This window comes from Miniopterus natalensis, chromosome 1 (assembly GCF_054644295.1).
Source record: "Miniopterus natalensis isolate mMinNat1 chromosome 1, mMinNat1.hap1, whole genome shotgun sequence".
Lineage (NCBI taxonomy): Eukaryota > Metazoa > Chordata > Mammalia > Chiroptera > Miniopteridae > Miniopterus > Miniopterus natalensis.
Window position 1 is genome coordinate 86,515,298 of NC_142081.1, and position 15,915 is coordinate 86,531,212.

Consider the following 15,915-nt stretch of genomic DNA (forward strand, 5'->3'; position numbering starts at 1 on the left):
AGGAGCACTGGGCTCTCTCAGGTTACTGATATAATGAAGGTGGTCTACCTGTGCCCTGTGTTGCCTGTGGATGACTGGGTAATGACTTCATTCCTAAGAAAGTCACCATGCCAAGAATATTTCTCTTTTCTTGTTTTCATAATTTGCTTGCTGAAATCATCTGAAGTGTGTCTGTTTTGGAGAGAAAAATAGGACTCTCAGTCTGTTTTGAACCCAGATGATTAATGAGATGCACTGTATAACTGTGTCTAGTATTGGTATCCCACAAGAGAGTGTGGAGAGACAGAAAGCAATAAAACTGCACCAAATGTACTATTTCACTCTAGGTCAATCCATACACTGGAATTTATATAGACATTATTTTTAAATCAGCTCTTTCCTTTTTCACTGTGTCCTCCCAGGTGCAAAGTGGAAAGCTCATTCCTTTCTCACCCACTGTTAACACGTCTGTGTCCACCATGGCATCTACAGTCACTCCGATGTATGCAGGGGACCTTCGGACAAAGCCATCCGTGGATGACAACACAAGTGCCACTGACTATAAGTTTCCTTCTTCGATAGAAAATTTAGACTCTCCAGTTAGAAGCACTCTGAAGCCCCAATCCTGTCAGCCTTCAGTAGAGGGCAGTGGGAGCAAAAGTATGTTGAGAGAGTTTGGAGAGACAGAAAGCAAGAGAGTCTTGACAGGTAGAGATGGTGGTGTTAAAAAGTACGGGTCCTTTGAGGAAGCAGAGCCATCCTACCCCATCCTCAACCGAGTCTGGAAAGGAGACAGCCATAAAGAACCTAAGTATGATGTTCCGAGAAAGGGAAGCCTGGAGCTAGCTAATGCTCCCATCGCCCACCTTGGCGATGAGGACTTTTCCACTGCCAAAAGCACCGCACAAGAGATCCCAGACTTGAAGGATAGGCAGCCTTTTGAAGAGAAGGTGGACATGGAGAACGTCACAAAGAGGAAGTTTTCACTGAGAAGTAAGTTGCTATTGCTCCTAAAGTTGGAGAAACCAACTGGGTTTTAGTTTCTGCTGGATTATTTGCATGTGTTTGTGATTGTTTCTAATTAAATTATGAAGGCAGTTTTTAACTAGCATTAATTAAATTTTTTTTTAAAAATATACCTTTAGCCCAGCCAGGCGTGGCTAGCAGTTGAGCGTCGACCTAGGATCCAGGCAATCGTGGTTCGATTTCCAGTCAGGGCACATGCCTGGGTTGCAGGCTCGATCCCCAGCAGAGGGTGTGCAGGAGGCAGCCAATCAGTGACTCTCATTATTGATATTTCTATCTCCAGTTCTCTCTCCCTTCCTCTCTCTGAAATCAATAAAGATATATTTAAAATATATATATATCTTTATTTAAAATATATATATATCTTTATTGATTTCAGAGAGAGGAAAGGAGAGGAGAGGGAGAGAGAGAGATAGAAACATCAGTGATGAGAGAGTCATTGATCGGCTGCCTCCTGCACGCCCCCCACTGGGGATCGAGCCTGCAACCCGGGCATGTGCCCTGACCGGGAATTGAACCATCTCCTGCATCTTAGGTTGATGCTCAACCACTTAGCCACACTGGCCAGGCACATTGATTAAAATTTTACTGTGAATCCTACTCTCCCAGACTTCTCTTCTTCTTGAATTTGACTTATACAATGGATTATCAATTTTTCAGCAATAAAAATACGTGAAGCTCTTTCACACATCTTGATAAGGGAGTTTGATTACTTTGGTCACATTAAAGCACATAACAGCCTTGTCAATTGCTAGCTCTGTTGGCTCCTTTTATGAGTTGATGACCCCAAATGTCCAGGGCTGAGTAAGCCCAGGGAAGCAGGACTTGAACCCAGGTGGATTTCTAGGCTCTCCTCCTTCATCCCTCTTATGCAGACTAGCAAGCTCTATTGCATGGGACTTCCTTTCTCTTTTTACATTTATATTACATATAAAATGATAGTGTGTAAGTTATAATAGTGGTTTTGGCTTGTGAGTGTGACACATTTAAAAGTACTCTTTGGAGGAGTAGAAACATTTTATAGTGTACAGTTAAAGCTAACTTCCTGTGTCTTGCACACAGGAAGAGACCAATTGTCACCAAAGTATTTGCTGTGTGGAGTAGCCCACTGGGAAGTCTGGTTTTCTCACAGAGTATTGCGGGCCACAGATTTGCATAAATCCCAGTGGATTGGTTAACCGGCCCTGTGCCCACAGATTGGACTCCAAATGCAGGACTGTTGCGGGTTAAATAGCTGGAAGAATGTTTGCCTGGAGAAGTAAGTGCTGACGTCGCTCCTTTCCTTTCAGCGGCTGAGTTCGGGGAGCCCACTTCTGAGCAGATGGGCACAGTTGCTGGGAACACTGTTGCTCAGGCTGCAGCCCCAGGGTCTTGGAAGCAGCAGGAGCCCACAGAGCTACCACAGGAGAAGCACTATAAGAATCCATGTGCGATGTTTGCTGCTGGAGAGAGCAAAACGCCAACAGTGGAGGGCAGCCTTGATTCACCCAGCAAAACTATGTCAATTAAAGAAAGGTAATCAGATTTAACAATTGCAAAGTAATTCTATTAGGGAGGAATTACAGCTTGTTTTTAAGGAAAGATCTGAGTAATGGGCAAAAAGATGAAATCGCAAATCCAGCTACATAAATGAGATATGCTGTTATACTAGAATTCTTTGGGGAAGTCGAGGTATTTGAGAGCAAACTCTAGCTACTCCCTACCTGCTTGGGTAAGTCTGGATGAAGGCCAGTTCCAGGCTCATATGAGGAAGCCACAGAAACAGACATTTACTTGCTTTATTTTTTTGCAGTTTTATTTTCTTTTTAATGTTAAATTTTTTGACTATCCACTGATTGAAACAGAGTGCTTGGCCCTTTACCTTTTATATCACCCACATGGCATCAAATGAAATATACTCAGTATTTGTGGCTGTTTGTTTATCTGTAATATGTAGAGGGAGTGAAGATAAATTCATTTAGAATATATATATTGTATTCAATATATATACTGAAAAGAGAGGAAGAGATAGAGAGAGAAACATCAATGTGAGCGAAATATCGATCGGTTGCCTCCCGTACATGCCCTGACTGGGGATCGAACCCATCACATTTTGGTATACAGGATGATGCTCGACCAACTCATCCACACCAGCCAGGGCCATTTAGAATAAAAATCTTTGGGACTAAAATCTAAATTTTGTTTATTTTATAAAAATAAATTAGATTACTTTTCTGAACTGCATTTAGAAATTTTGTATCAGGTAAAAACTATGAAAGATTACATTTGAGTATCAATACCATAGTGTCATTTAATTCAAAAGAATGATGGAGGATTGAGAGGATATATTTAAACTGGACAGATACAAAGAATGGGAACTAAATATTTCAGGTTGTATGTTCCTTGTTAACCTTCAGCCACCCTTGAATTAACGTGTAACAGTGATAGGAACACTGTAGGAAGAAAGGTCTCGTCAGTTTCCCGGTGTGATGAGCAGACCTGTTTCTACCATCAGTTCCTTATGGTTCTGCCTACTTGGACTCTTCCTTAGCACCTACCACCACTTAGAAGTTTTCTTGCTCTGTCAGACTCTGGCCACTCCTATTTTTCTAGCTACATTTCAATTACCTAAGACAATAGAAATATCAAATCACAATGAAAATTCTTCACTCTGTTTTTCCCTCGGAGCTTTTGAATAGTGTTCTTAAAATATTAACTAGATGGAACCATTTTCAACTAATGAATTGTTAAGGTTGTTAAATCATATTTACTTTCTCCTTTATTATTTAAAATTCATGATAAATTAGATCTACTAGTCTGAGAAGGCACTGGTGAAGGGCTGAAGAGATAAACTAAGTGAGAGGACTGATGTCCTCAATATGGGAAACTATTTGGCCTGTTCCGGCCTGAATCCTCCTCTGTGAAACCAGGCTCAAAAATGTTGGGTCCCAGAGATAAAACTATTGATAACTGCTTAGGTGAGAAGGAAGAGATTTCATTTAAGGGAATTAATAATAAATATCACTGATACACAGTTCTGATATTCTATAGATCAGAAAAATTTCTGTGGTAAAATTCTAGTGGAAAATACTAAGATTCTCCTCCTCTCAAAGGCTCTTAAGGGGATGTCCCCGTCTTTGGGAACATAACCTATCTGTTGGACTTAGGACTTTTGATGAAGTTTTGTGTCTATCTATGGTGCAACAATTATTGATTTCTTTGCTGTTTTTATAAATTTCAGTGTATCTGTATCTTTCTGAAAGCAGTTTTAATCCTACTGTGAAATTCTCATTTTAGAAAATGTGAGATGCTATAAAGGTACAGCTTCTTAATGTAGGCTTTGTGGACGATTGAGGAATTGAAGGATGGCTCCAAGGTTTCTGGGAACTGCTGGCAAGTGTTCAAAGTAGGCTGAGAGTGCAACATGCACCTTCTGGCAAGTGGGAGACAGAACCTCTCTTAGTCTCCAAGAGTGACCCCAAACTTTTCTGAACCATCATAGTAAGGATTGCTTGTTAAATTTTCAGCTATTCAGTTTCATTGTTAAAAATATACAGGCGCCCTTCAGATTTATTGTGGGTTTGGTTCCAGACCACTGCAGTAAAGCAAGTATCACAATAAAGCGAGTCATAATTTTTTCACCGGTGGAGGGTCTTGCCTTCAATTTGTAAAAAAAATGCAACATCTGTGAAGCTCAATAAAGCAAAGCACACAAAAAACGAGGTGTGCCTGTATGTTTGAAAAAGGATGAGGGGCACTTTATATAGCAGCCATGTTTATAATAAATTATGCTAGTACAAAATATGTTGCCAGTGATCTTCTTCCCCTGATCTTGATGGTACTTTTATTTGTACTTTACAATCCATCGATTTTTCCTAAATTGGATTTATAATCCCTCCCTTCTGTTAAAATGAGCTAATGAAGCTTGGCCTATTTAAAATAAGAATGCCATTCATGTACAGTGGTACCTTGGTTTTCGAATGTATTCTGTTCCGGAAGACTGTTTGAGTTCTGAAACATTTGAAAGCCGAGGGATCAACAGCCGACAGGTGGGCCTCAGGATCTTGCACTCGGCGGAAGCCACGTGGCATATTCCACTTCGAGGCATGTTCGAAAACCGAAGTGTAATTCCAGGTTTACGGCGTTCGTAAACTGAAATGTTCGTCAACGGAGACTTTCAAAAACTGAGGTACCACTGTATTTATTTGAGGTGGCATATAAAGTAGAACTTTTAAATCTTATTCTGACTTCCTCTGGCGGCCTCATTTCGCCAAGGGAGCAGTTTAGTTCCAGTGTCCATGAGGGTCACGTGTGACCAGAACTGACAGCAGGCCTGGACTCCAACTCTTCTACCTCAGTCCAATCTTCTTTTAGAATATGATTGATGCTCAAGAAGAAACATAGATAAATTTTTTTTTTCTTTTCTGACATATAGAATGTCAATTTAGAACCCTAACAAGTTCAATCTTAAATACAATCTGCTTTTTTCACTGGATTAATAAAATCACTGTTTCATAACTGTCCAAATGATTGGAGTTTAAATTGTCCCTGTTTGGGAACTTCTTTGAAAAGCATTGCAAATCACATCATTTTTATGTTATTTACAGATAAAAACAGTTGATACCTCTTTAAAAGTACACTTGGCTTTTAGAATTATATTTCCGTAATTACTGAAACAACTGAATCTGAGTTTTTATATTTGGGGAGAAGATTACTAAAAAAGGCAAAGGAGCCATCCCTTCACTTTGGGAAACTGGTGGGATGTGAGGACTTAGTTGAAGAACTCACCCCATGCCTCTTGCCAGCCTGCAGAATCCTGACTTACAGGACCAGCTGGGGTCCCCATGTGTTCCCTGCATGCCCCTCCACCCACCCTTCTGCCCTCTACCCAGCACAGGCTGTACTCCATGCTTCCCCAATAGACTTCAGGTTCCTGTCTTGTAGCTGGGAGATTTCAGCCACTAGAGGGCCCCAGATTTATGTAAGAATTAAGGTTGGAGGTGTCATTCCCCTTTGATCCTCCTTTTCTGATCTCTGGTTTGTCCTCATTTAAAAGGCATGTTACATTCCTCCAGCCTGCAGATTAGCCAAGGCCATTGTAAATACTAACCAGTGCCATTCAGCCCTGTTTGAAATCTATGCGGGTCCAGTGATTCTCTGAAATGCAAGGACATTTTTAAAGAGGGAAGAAAACATGTTGAAGATTAAGGGCACATGGTTTGCCTCTCCCATATTTGACCCAGCCCTGACTTCTGTGAGCCTGCAGAACTTGTTCTAATCAGGCAGGGCTGTCAGGTCAGTGCCCCTGAAACAGCCACTCAGGCCAGTATTCTTGGTTGAAAAAGTGTGGGCTGTGGCAAGCACATGTCCTGGTGGCCCCAGCCAAGCCTTGGGGTTAATAGGCTAGTGCAGTGCCACTCACTGGGTTCTTAGCCTCAGACTAAGCAGATACCCAGGCTCTCAACATCACAGCCCTGCAAATAGCACTTGGGCTTGGCAGATGGTAAAAGTGCTGACAGTTGTTTGAATTGCATAGGCTGTAATTTATGTCATGTGTAAGACCAGACGTTTAGCTCCTCAGCGCTCTCCAGCTCTCCAGTACATGGTGGTCTGTGGTGAGTCAGGAGGGTCGTGAGACTGCAGGAGGCAAGAACACATTTGGAAAGGTCTTATGGAACACCAAGTAGAAAACCTAAAAAGACAGGGCTAATACATTAAAGTTTCACTGTATGTTATTTTTAAGTTACCCATCATTTGCACTCCATAGGCTAGGGCTGGGTCCAAGTACCATGTGGGCTCAATTGAACCACAGTTTCTTCCATATTATTTTGGTTACTCTGTAGTCTTTGGAAGTCCCTGATGATGGTCCTGCCAGCACATCCTAAAGCAAAATTTCAGGTTCTTGGAATGGAAGAATCCTTGAAGGCCAACCCAGGATGAGGGGGTGGGGAGAACATTGTAAGAAAGCCAGAGTACTATGTTGCTCCTAAAACCTTAGGGCAAACATATGTCTAGTCAGCTCATGCACTAATGTTGCGAAGCAAGCCTGGCTAGAGACAGCACATGCCTGGGTTGGAGCCACATCTCCCTGTCCCACTGACAAACAGCGTGGCTCCTGTCAACTAAATCCTGGGCCTGCATGCCTTGTTCCTCATCTGTCAGGTTGGGTATAACAATATTTAGTTTCTTAGAGGTTGCTGTGCAGATCAGCAGAGTGTAAGGTAGACTATAAAGTGATTAAAGATTCCACAATTTGTTTTTCTAAGTCCGTTTTTTTAACCCTCAAATCAGCCACCAAATGGTGGTCAAACATCATTGATTATAGAATTTAAGGCTTAATCGATTATTGAGCCAAATGGAGGCTCTCTTAGTAAGATTCTGGCTTCAATTTCCAATGTATGTGTATTTCCCCCCATAGCCAAGCAATTCTGACACCAACTGGATATCCTACAATTCAACTCGATTTTGACACTATCTACCTGGAGTTAGCATCAGATCCCACAGGTTAAAACTCAGTCCTACAAGACCACCTCCCACCCCTACTTCAGATGCCAGTTGCAAGTCCAGGTTGTTACTTGTACTTTTTACTTACTGGCTATAAATCAGAGGTTCCCATGACCCCCTCCTTGGGTTTGATTAATTTGCTAGAGCAGCTCATAGAACTCAGAGAAACATTCGCTTACTAGATCACTGGTTTATTATAAAAGCACATAACTCAGGAACAGCCAGATGGAAGAGATGTGTAGGGCAAGGTATGTGGGAAGGGGCATAGAGCTTCCCCATCCTCTCCAAGCACACCACTCTCCTCAAATCTCCATGTTCCACCAACTCAAGAGCTCTCTGAACCCTGGCCTTTTGGGTTCTAATGAAGGCTTCATTACATAAGTTCAGTTGCAAATAACCAATGATTTAATCAGTCTTCAGCCTCTCTCCCCTCTTGAGAAGTCAGGGGGTAGAGCTGAAAGTTTCAACCTTCTAATCACATGGTTGGTTTTCCTGGCACCAGCCCCCATCCTTAGGTGCTTCCCAAAAGTCACGTCATTAATGATAAAAGATACTTCATGGCTCTCATCACTTAGGAAATTCCAGGAGTTTTAGGAGTTCTATGCCAGAAACAGGTACAAAGACAAAATATGTATTTCTTGTTATAAATCACAATATCACAGATAGTTAAGGTGGCATTATACCAGTTTTATAGAATGGTCATTTGAGGTCTTATCTACTGTCATGTAGCAAAAAGGAAGACAAAGGAAGGGAAAGGAAGAGATTGGGGAAAGGATTGTCCAGGATCTGAAGCTCTCGCCCTCTTTAGGGGATTCTTTTCTTCATGGCCTACTTTCCATTATTTGACTGAACAAATGGACAAGTATAAGGTGTGATTCTGTATGAATTTGTAAATGCAAATGGATTCTTAAGTACGGCAAAATTTTGTTTGTTTGTTTAACAAAAGTTTTATCATGGAGTATCATATATTTCATCCCATCCCCAATTCAAATATTTAATGGAATCAGTAAACTCAATTGAAGGGTCCCTTGAGACCATCCAGTCCAGTTCCCAAAATGACCAATAAGGAAAGGAGAAGGGACTACTTAACCAGAGTTAATGGCCAGACTAGACCTGGTGTGCTATTTGTGGACATGTGTTAAGATGTTTGAAAGGCACAGCCCAGCAGCCTGGGCAGAGAGGTCAATGGAGTCTAATCATTTTTCCCTCAATTTTTAAGGTGTTTGAATATCAGCTCAGATGAGCTTAATGATGACCACTTTTTTGCCTTTTATCTTTCCCATGTTTGTTCAACTTAAATGCCTAAGTATTCTTCATTCATTATAGCAGAGTTAGCTGAAACAGCCTCATGTTCACGAAAATAACCTTTCACAGGTTATAACATCCAAGCAGCTTTATATCAAGTCATGCTATAGTTGAACTAAAGTAGGTTAGGTAAAAATCTCAATTAATTAGATTCTTTTTTTGTGTATACCTTTCCCCTGAGAAAAGTTCAAGTAATTTTTAAAGTGGGTTTGTAGAGAAGTTTCTGTATTAAGAAGATAGATTGGAAAGACCAAGTTTATTTGGAGGAAAAAAACACGGCTTAGAATTCAGGAAGAGAAACAGTCTTAAACATCATCTTTCCCCTGTAATTGAAAGATATGATATTAAGAGATTATCAGTGTTTTATAGCTTTAAGTTTTTAAACCTATTTCTGCTGTATTTTCTGCAAGTAAGTTACTATCTAGCATTAGTCATTAAATGTTGTTTTATCAAGCGGCCAGAAGGGGTCACTAGCAGTCACTTTTCTCTGGAGATCCTGCTCAGCCCAAGGACTAGGAAAGACCACAGCTATTAGTGGAATGATGATGCAGTTTTTATCTGGCAAGTCAGATTTCAGCTCTGCATTTCAATCAATTTTAAAATCTTTGGGGCCATCTTAGAAAGGTAGCTCTTATATTATTTTTCTAGACATACTTAGAATAAATGAAATTCAGAAAGATTAAAATTAGGTAACTGTGGTCATTTAGTGGCCAAAGACTTGTAACTTACCTACATTATGGCTTTATTTACAAGTAAGAGTTTGGTGCTGAACTCTTCAGTTGATATGTTTTCCCCTTAGATTAGCGCTGCTGAAGAAGAGTGGGGAGGAAGATTGGAAAAATAGACTTACCAGAAAGCAGGAGTACAGCAAAGCAACTGTTATGAGCAGCCTGCACACACAAGAAGTGGAACAGTCGCTCAAGAAGAAGGTAAAGTTTTCCATGTTAGAGAAAGTGCTCTAACTGACGTCACACTCAGAAGTGTATCAAACAGGCATGCATGACTTCACTAATCACTGCTCTGAGAGGTGCTAGCACTTCTTTGCTCTTTGAGTTCACACTTAAAGTCTGTCTCACAGCAGCTTCAGATGATCGAAAGGTAACGTCTTGAGATGTCATGGAACTGGTAACAGCACCACCTGCATGATATATCAGCAAACAAGTTCCTAGATTCTAAAGTGTGTACTTTTACTTTGGTTTAAAACCTTCTTAAATGAAGTCTGACTTTGCAATGTTATTAAAGTCTTTATAATGAAAAACTTTAATAGGCCACTAACACTTTATACGTTGTCTATAAAGTGTGGACTTAAATGTCCTATACTGAGATTTAAAACCTGAGTATACAAAATAAGGACATAATTTTTGTGGCCAGTGAGACCTTATTTAATAATTGTAAGCATATTTCACATTGAGCAGTTGGCTTTTTATTCAGAATATACAGGAAAATATGTTACAAGCTTAAATAAAATTAAGTAACACATTGTTATCATTACCAGCAAGGATTTCATATATAAAAGTATTGATGAGTTGTTAAATTACTAATGTAATTATGACCAGCTTTTGGCCAGTTAGTGCACACTTGCAAAACAAATGGTGACTTTCCTGCTGCTTAACCTGGTGATTGCAAATGCACCTGCTAGCTGGAGGCAAGGGGAACACCTGGGACAGACACATCCACAGGCCAACTTCTAGCATCAAGTCTTCAAACAGAAAAGAAAAAAACTTTCTACCAGATGATCATCTTCTAGCTCTAAAACAACTTAAGCATCTGTAAAAGAAAGAACTTATCAATGTGACCTTTATGTAGTAAGAAACTTACACAAAAAGTGTGCACATAGAATTGTGAGGCAGGAGTTCTGACATTATTTTATGTAGTATTTCTATGTCTTTATAGGTTAAATTGGAACAGCAGTCTGAATTATCTCTTTTGAAACACACTTGATATTAATGATAATGACTGAAAACATTTAATTCTCAGTCATTAGTAAATTTCTCAAATATAATCACGTGATTTTTGGATTGCATCGTTTTGAAGTTTGGATTTTAAGAAAGAGATCCTGAAGTGAAGAAAATTAGGTCCTTCAACTAGGTCCTATTGCCCACAAGCTTTATTTTAAAAAGTCTTGAAATCGCTGGTTCAAAAATAACTTTATATATATAACTTTATATAATAACTTAACACTTATATCTTGTTGGTCATTTTGGAAGATGCAAAGAAGCCTTAGAAGATGGCAGTCCCATATGGCCAGGTGAAAATTCAAATAAAGCTACAAAACACAAAGCTGGATAGATTCTTCACAAATAGTGGAATGAGATAAGTTATCTACCTGCTTAGAAGACAGGTCTTTGAGGCTCTGAAAACCAGAGATTATGAGCAGAGGATGTGATCTGAACTACCTGAACACTTGGCTAAGGGTTTTAGAAGTCAAAAGATGGGAGAAAGTGACTACAGTTGCCCAGGCGGGGAGGGGGTGTGTGGAAAGCGCAGTCAACTGAAGCACTGGGGCTCTGAGCGTGACTGGGCTTGAGTGTGAAATGCTCTGGGCTAATGAAAGCTGCACATTCTGCAGCAATAGTGAGCTCCCTCCTCCACTTCTCCTCAGTGACCTAGTTCACTTTGGCCTAAGACAATCAGCTCTTTGAAGTTAAAATAAGCCAATCTATTTTAGGCTTGCATAGCAGACAGTGGGATATCTCAAGTTCTGTAGAGGTCAAGTGGGTTTCACATGGCCTCTGATAAGCCCTTGGCTTGATTTCTCCCCAAGGGCTAGCAGTATATTCCTGTCACACCTTCCCTGTGTTCAGATGTGAGGTGCCTTAAACCTGATCTGTCTTAAGACAGTCCTCAGACAGCTGAAGAGTGCTTGAGAAACACCACTGCTTACTGGGTGTCTGAATGCTGCCCTGGAGAGCAAGGACAGTAATGACATGTGGTGCATGCAGGTGGGACCTCGCTGCATGGGCTAGATCTAGCCTTACTGGTGGAAAGCTGCTCAGGGGAGCGAACACCAGGACCTTTGTCTTTTCCACCAAGGTGGAAAGGGGCTCGTTTTACAGCCAGGTCATCGCTTCCTGCACAATTTCTGAATTCATCAAACAGCACATAGTCATGGTTACTGCACATTTTACAGTTTGTCCCCTCAAGCTTTTGTGTGCAGTAAGCCTACTCCCATGAGTAGCCCGTGGGAACACAGAGGAAGCAGGAAGTAGAGACGGGACTCTGTAAATCATTTCCACTGCCCCTGTGAAAATCCTTGCTGTCCAACAAAAATAGTAATTTTATGCTGTCTAGTAACCACATCAAAAATGTAAACATTGCCTTAAAAATCTATAACTGTTTTGTTTCTGTCAATGTGTTTGTTCCAAAACAAAACAAATCTGTGGTGCAGTAACCAGCATCTCATTTGGGGGCCTATAGGGTAAGAAAATATTCTTTTGGCCCATGGATAGATTTGGGGAACTAAATTTTCCTTTTCTTACTAGAAGATCAGTAATTTCTCAGAGAATATATAACTTAACAGGAGTTCCTTGCTTTCCAAATCTGTCCCCCAAAATCAGGATTGATAAACTGGAACACTAATCATTTACTGAGCTGACTCTTGTTTCCTATGACTAAGAGTTCCAGTTCCTTCTCTCTCCTCCCTATCTCTCTCCCTTGGCACCTTTCTTTCTCCTGTTCTTGGCTTAGTCTAGGGCAGTGCTAATTTGATTTAAATGTTTTTCCTTTTGTATCACATATAATTAGTTCTAAAGACTGTAAAGCCATTTGGTTTGTCGATCCGGCCTGGTCCATGGCATGTGGAATGTGTGCACTCGAGCATGACCTATGGAAGTTTCCAGCAGAGTAACTCATTCTATCAAAGGAGTGAATGCAATGAAACAAAGTGACATTTTAAAGAAGTGATTTGGTAGAAGTCTCTTTGTACAACTACATCGCAGTTACTTATTTTCACCAAATTATTTGAAATTCCAACCCCGTGTTGGTATATTGGACATTAAGGCACAGATAGTGAATCCCATGTCCCTTTGTTAAGATAATCACTGGGGATATCATACTTTTCTAGGAAATAAAAACCCTGTATAGAGTTTGCCATTACAAACAGTCTTGTGTCTTCTTCTGGGTCACAAATTAGGAGTTGATATTTGCTGTCCTTCAGTAAGATCAGGTCAGTGAATCAAGCTAAGACCTATGATGTCCCCGGAACAAGTCTGAAAATTCAGGGAAGGTAAATCTGCTACATGCATGTTTTCATTCCCTGCTGTCACTGAAATTCCAAATCACAATTTAAGAGTGAAGTCAATTTAAAGGGCAAGGAGAGGAGGAAAAAAGAGGCCCACATTAAAGTTTAGCATTGCTGATGGGGTGAGCTCACCTGAAGTCTGTGCTGCCTGCCTGTGTGAGCACATGCATGCCTCTGACTGAACCCAGGCACAAAGTCCTGGACTATGACTGCCACACCTTAACTCTTGACCCAGCTCTCCCGACACTGCAATGTTACCTGTTTGTTTTAACCTGTAGGAAGAAGGAGGATTTACAGATGATAGTACCATTTCTAATCTGCCTTGGGTAAGCCTGACTCTAACACAGGTGTCTCTAGAGCACAGCCAGTTACGCCCTCCAGCTGTAATTTTCATAGGCACGGTTCCCTTTGTGCCCACCCTGTTTGGTTTCTTAGCCGGAGGCAAGATGTCACCTTTATCTTGAGTGGGGAGGTATCTTATGTCCTTAATTTTTTTAATCATGTAATGAAAAAACTTTAAAGAGGATATTTTGTGGTAAATGTTAAAATTGTCAATGAAACTCATGGTTCTCTTTCTGTAACTGAGTATCTTCTATAAATTATAGTAATCTTGCCTTTAATTCATTTAATTACTACACAGAGCTGACTAGGGTATACTTACTGTGCTTGTGTGGATTTATTTAAACATTGTAAAAAAAAAAAAAAAAAGAACAAATGGGAAGGACTCTTTTGAAAAGATAACTGAAATTGCAATGAGAAATTAACATTCTGTTAGAGAAATCATTGTTTTTGTCTCTCCCCCCCACCCATCCCGCTCTGATAAATCTCTTCTCACCTCTAATCCTCTCCCTTTGCTCTATAGGAACCTGTATATGCTTCTACTTATTCTCCTGCTATACCTGCTGCCCATAAACACCTGTCTTTTGTACCTATTAATCAGGTGAGGAAAAGCCCATACATATTAAGCCTCATTGCAATTTCTGAGCAGTAAGAAGCTTGTTTCATTTAGGGAAGTAACTCCTTCACTGCATTTGTGTGTGTGTGTGTGTGTGTGTGTGTGTGTGTGTGTGTGTGTGTGTGTGATCAGTTCATGTATTTAGAGTCATCACATCCTTGGCTCAGACTTTCAGGTAGACCTGATGATATTAATTCACCTCATAATCATGAAACTGGTTTAAGAAATGCTCCGGAGAGTTCCTTGCTCCAGCTCAGCAATGATGCCATCTTGCTTAGCTTGATGAACAAGGATATGGTGGAGGCAGTGTGGGGTGTGGAAGGGACAGGGAGGGAGGGGCCAGTGTGGCTTGCGCTGGTGGTAATGGCTCTATTGAAATGAGAAAGCAAAACCTCCTTCCCCCTACCCTCTATACCCCATCTGAACCCCACCCCAAGGGGAGACCTGGCCTGGGCTGAAGGTTTCCATTGGTGCATAATGTGGGATAATTTTTAAAGCTAAAAATATCCCATGATGTTTTTAATTTTAAAAAATTTTGATGTTGACACTATTGCAAGAGTCTCCCTCCCCCTATCCCTTCACTTCCATGATTGTTTCTTATTCACCTTGGAGTGTCCCTGGTGTCAGAAGAGCTATGAAGAGAGGCTGCATCTACTTTGCCATGAACCCCACATTCTCCTCTCCCTTTGTCTATGGGACCTGGCCCAGTCTGTCACTCTGCTTTTGGGGCCTTTGTCTCCTCAGCAGGACTGGGACTTTATTTGCTTTTAAGGTGGCCTCTACTAAAAATTTCATGACTATATTGTCCCCTTAGGACTGGTGGTGACAAAACAGATGTTTGAGTGTAAAGTGCAGGAATTCAAATATGAAATCTATAGAGTGCTGCCAGAGAGAGGTGTCTGGGGGTCCTCCTGTCTGCATCTTCACACAGGGAAATTCCCCATTTCTACTCCCAGAGGTGGACTTTTCCCCTCACTCTCCTTGGTTCCTTTCCTCTGGAGTTAGGCATGCTGGTCTGTGAGCCCCGCTTTACATAGCCAGTCAGTTCCACCCAAAAAAGAGGCTAAAACTGGAGCAAACTTTCTGTTCCATCACTAAGGGGGCACATGAGTTGTTTTTTCTAAATAAGTCAACTTTAAATTAAAAGATGTATTATTGAACTCCTTAAATATAAAACATATATATTACATACATATATACTTTTTTAATAGACTGTTTTTTAAAGAAATTTTAGGTTCACAGCAAAATTGAGTGAAAAGTACAGAGAGTTCCCCATGTACCCACCACACACATAGCCTTTCCCACTATCAGCATCCCCATCAGTACATTTGTTACAATTGATGAACCTACATTGACATCATTATCACCCAAAGTCCATAGTTTACATTTGGGTTCATTCTTGGTGTTGTACATTCTATGGGCTTGGAGAAATGTGTAATGACTTGTAGCTATCATTATAATATAAAGAATAGTTTCAGGGCCCTAAAAATCCTCTGTGGTCTGCCTGTTCATCCCTGTCTCCCCGAACTCCCAATCCTTGACAGTTACTGATCTTTTTACTGTCTTCGTAGTTTTGCTTTTTTCTGAATGTTGCATAGTTGGAATCATACAGTATGCAGCCTTTTCAGATTAGCTTTTTTTACTCAGTAATATGCACTTAAGGTTCCCCCATGTCTTTTCATTACTTGATAGTTCATTTCTTTTTAGTGCTGAATAATAGCCCTTGTCTGGATGTAACACAATTTTCTCATCCATTTACCTATCAAAGGGCTTTCTTGTTTCTGCAGTTATGAAAAAAGCTTCAACAAATATCCATATACAGGTTTTTTTGTATGTAGCTATAAGTTTTTCAACTCCTTTGGGTATTAATGAGCCGATTACTGGATCATATGGTAGGAGGATGTTTAATTTTGTAAGAAACTGCCAA

General features: G+C 40.5%; 1 protein-coding gene across 8 annotated transcripts in view; it reads left to right on the forward strand.

Moving 5' to 3' along the window:
- Window positions 1-15,915, forward strand: part of SVIL (supervillin) — a 238,304-nt gene that overhangs the window by 179,578 nt on the left and 42,811 nt on the right. For 4 of the 8 annotated variants that reach the window (XM_087823810.1, XM_087823774.1, XM_087823788.1 and 1 more), the window contains 4 exons: window positions 402-972; window positions 2,295-2,520; window positions 9,593-9,722; window positions 13,896-13,973. In XM_087823810.1, the coding sequence (XP_087679936.1) occupies window positions 402-972; window positions 2,295-2,520; window positions 9,593-9,722; window positions 13,896-13,973 (1,005 nt within the window). The remainder of the gene's footprint in view (window positions 1-401; window positions 973-2,294; window positions 2,521-9,592; window positions 9,723-13,895; window positions 13,974-15,915) is intronic. The other 4 variants (XM_087823777.1, XM_087823783.1, XM_087823805.1 and 1 more) reach the window with 2 other exon arrangements.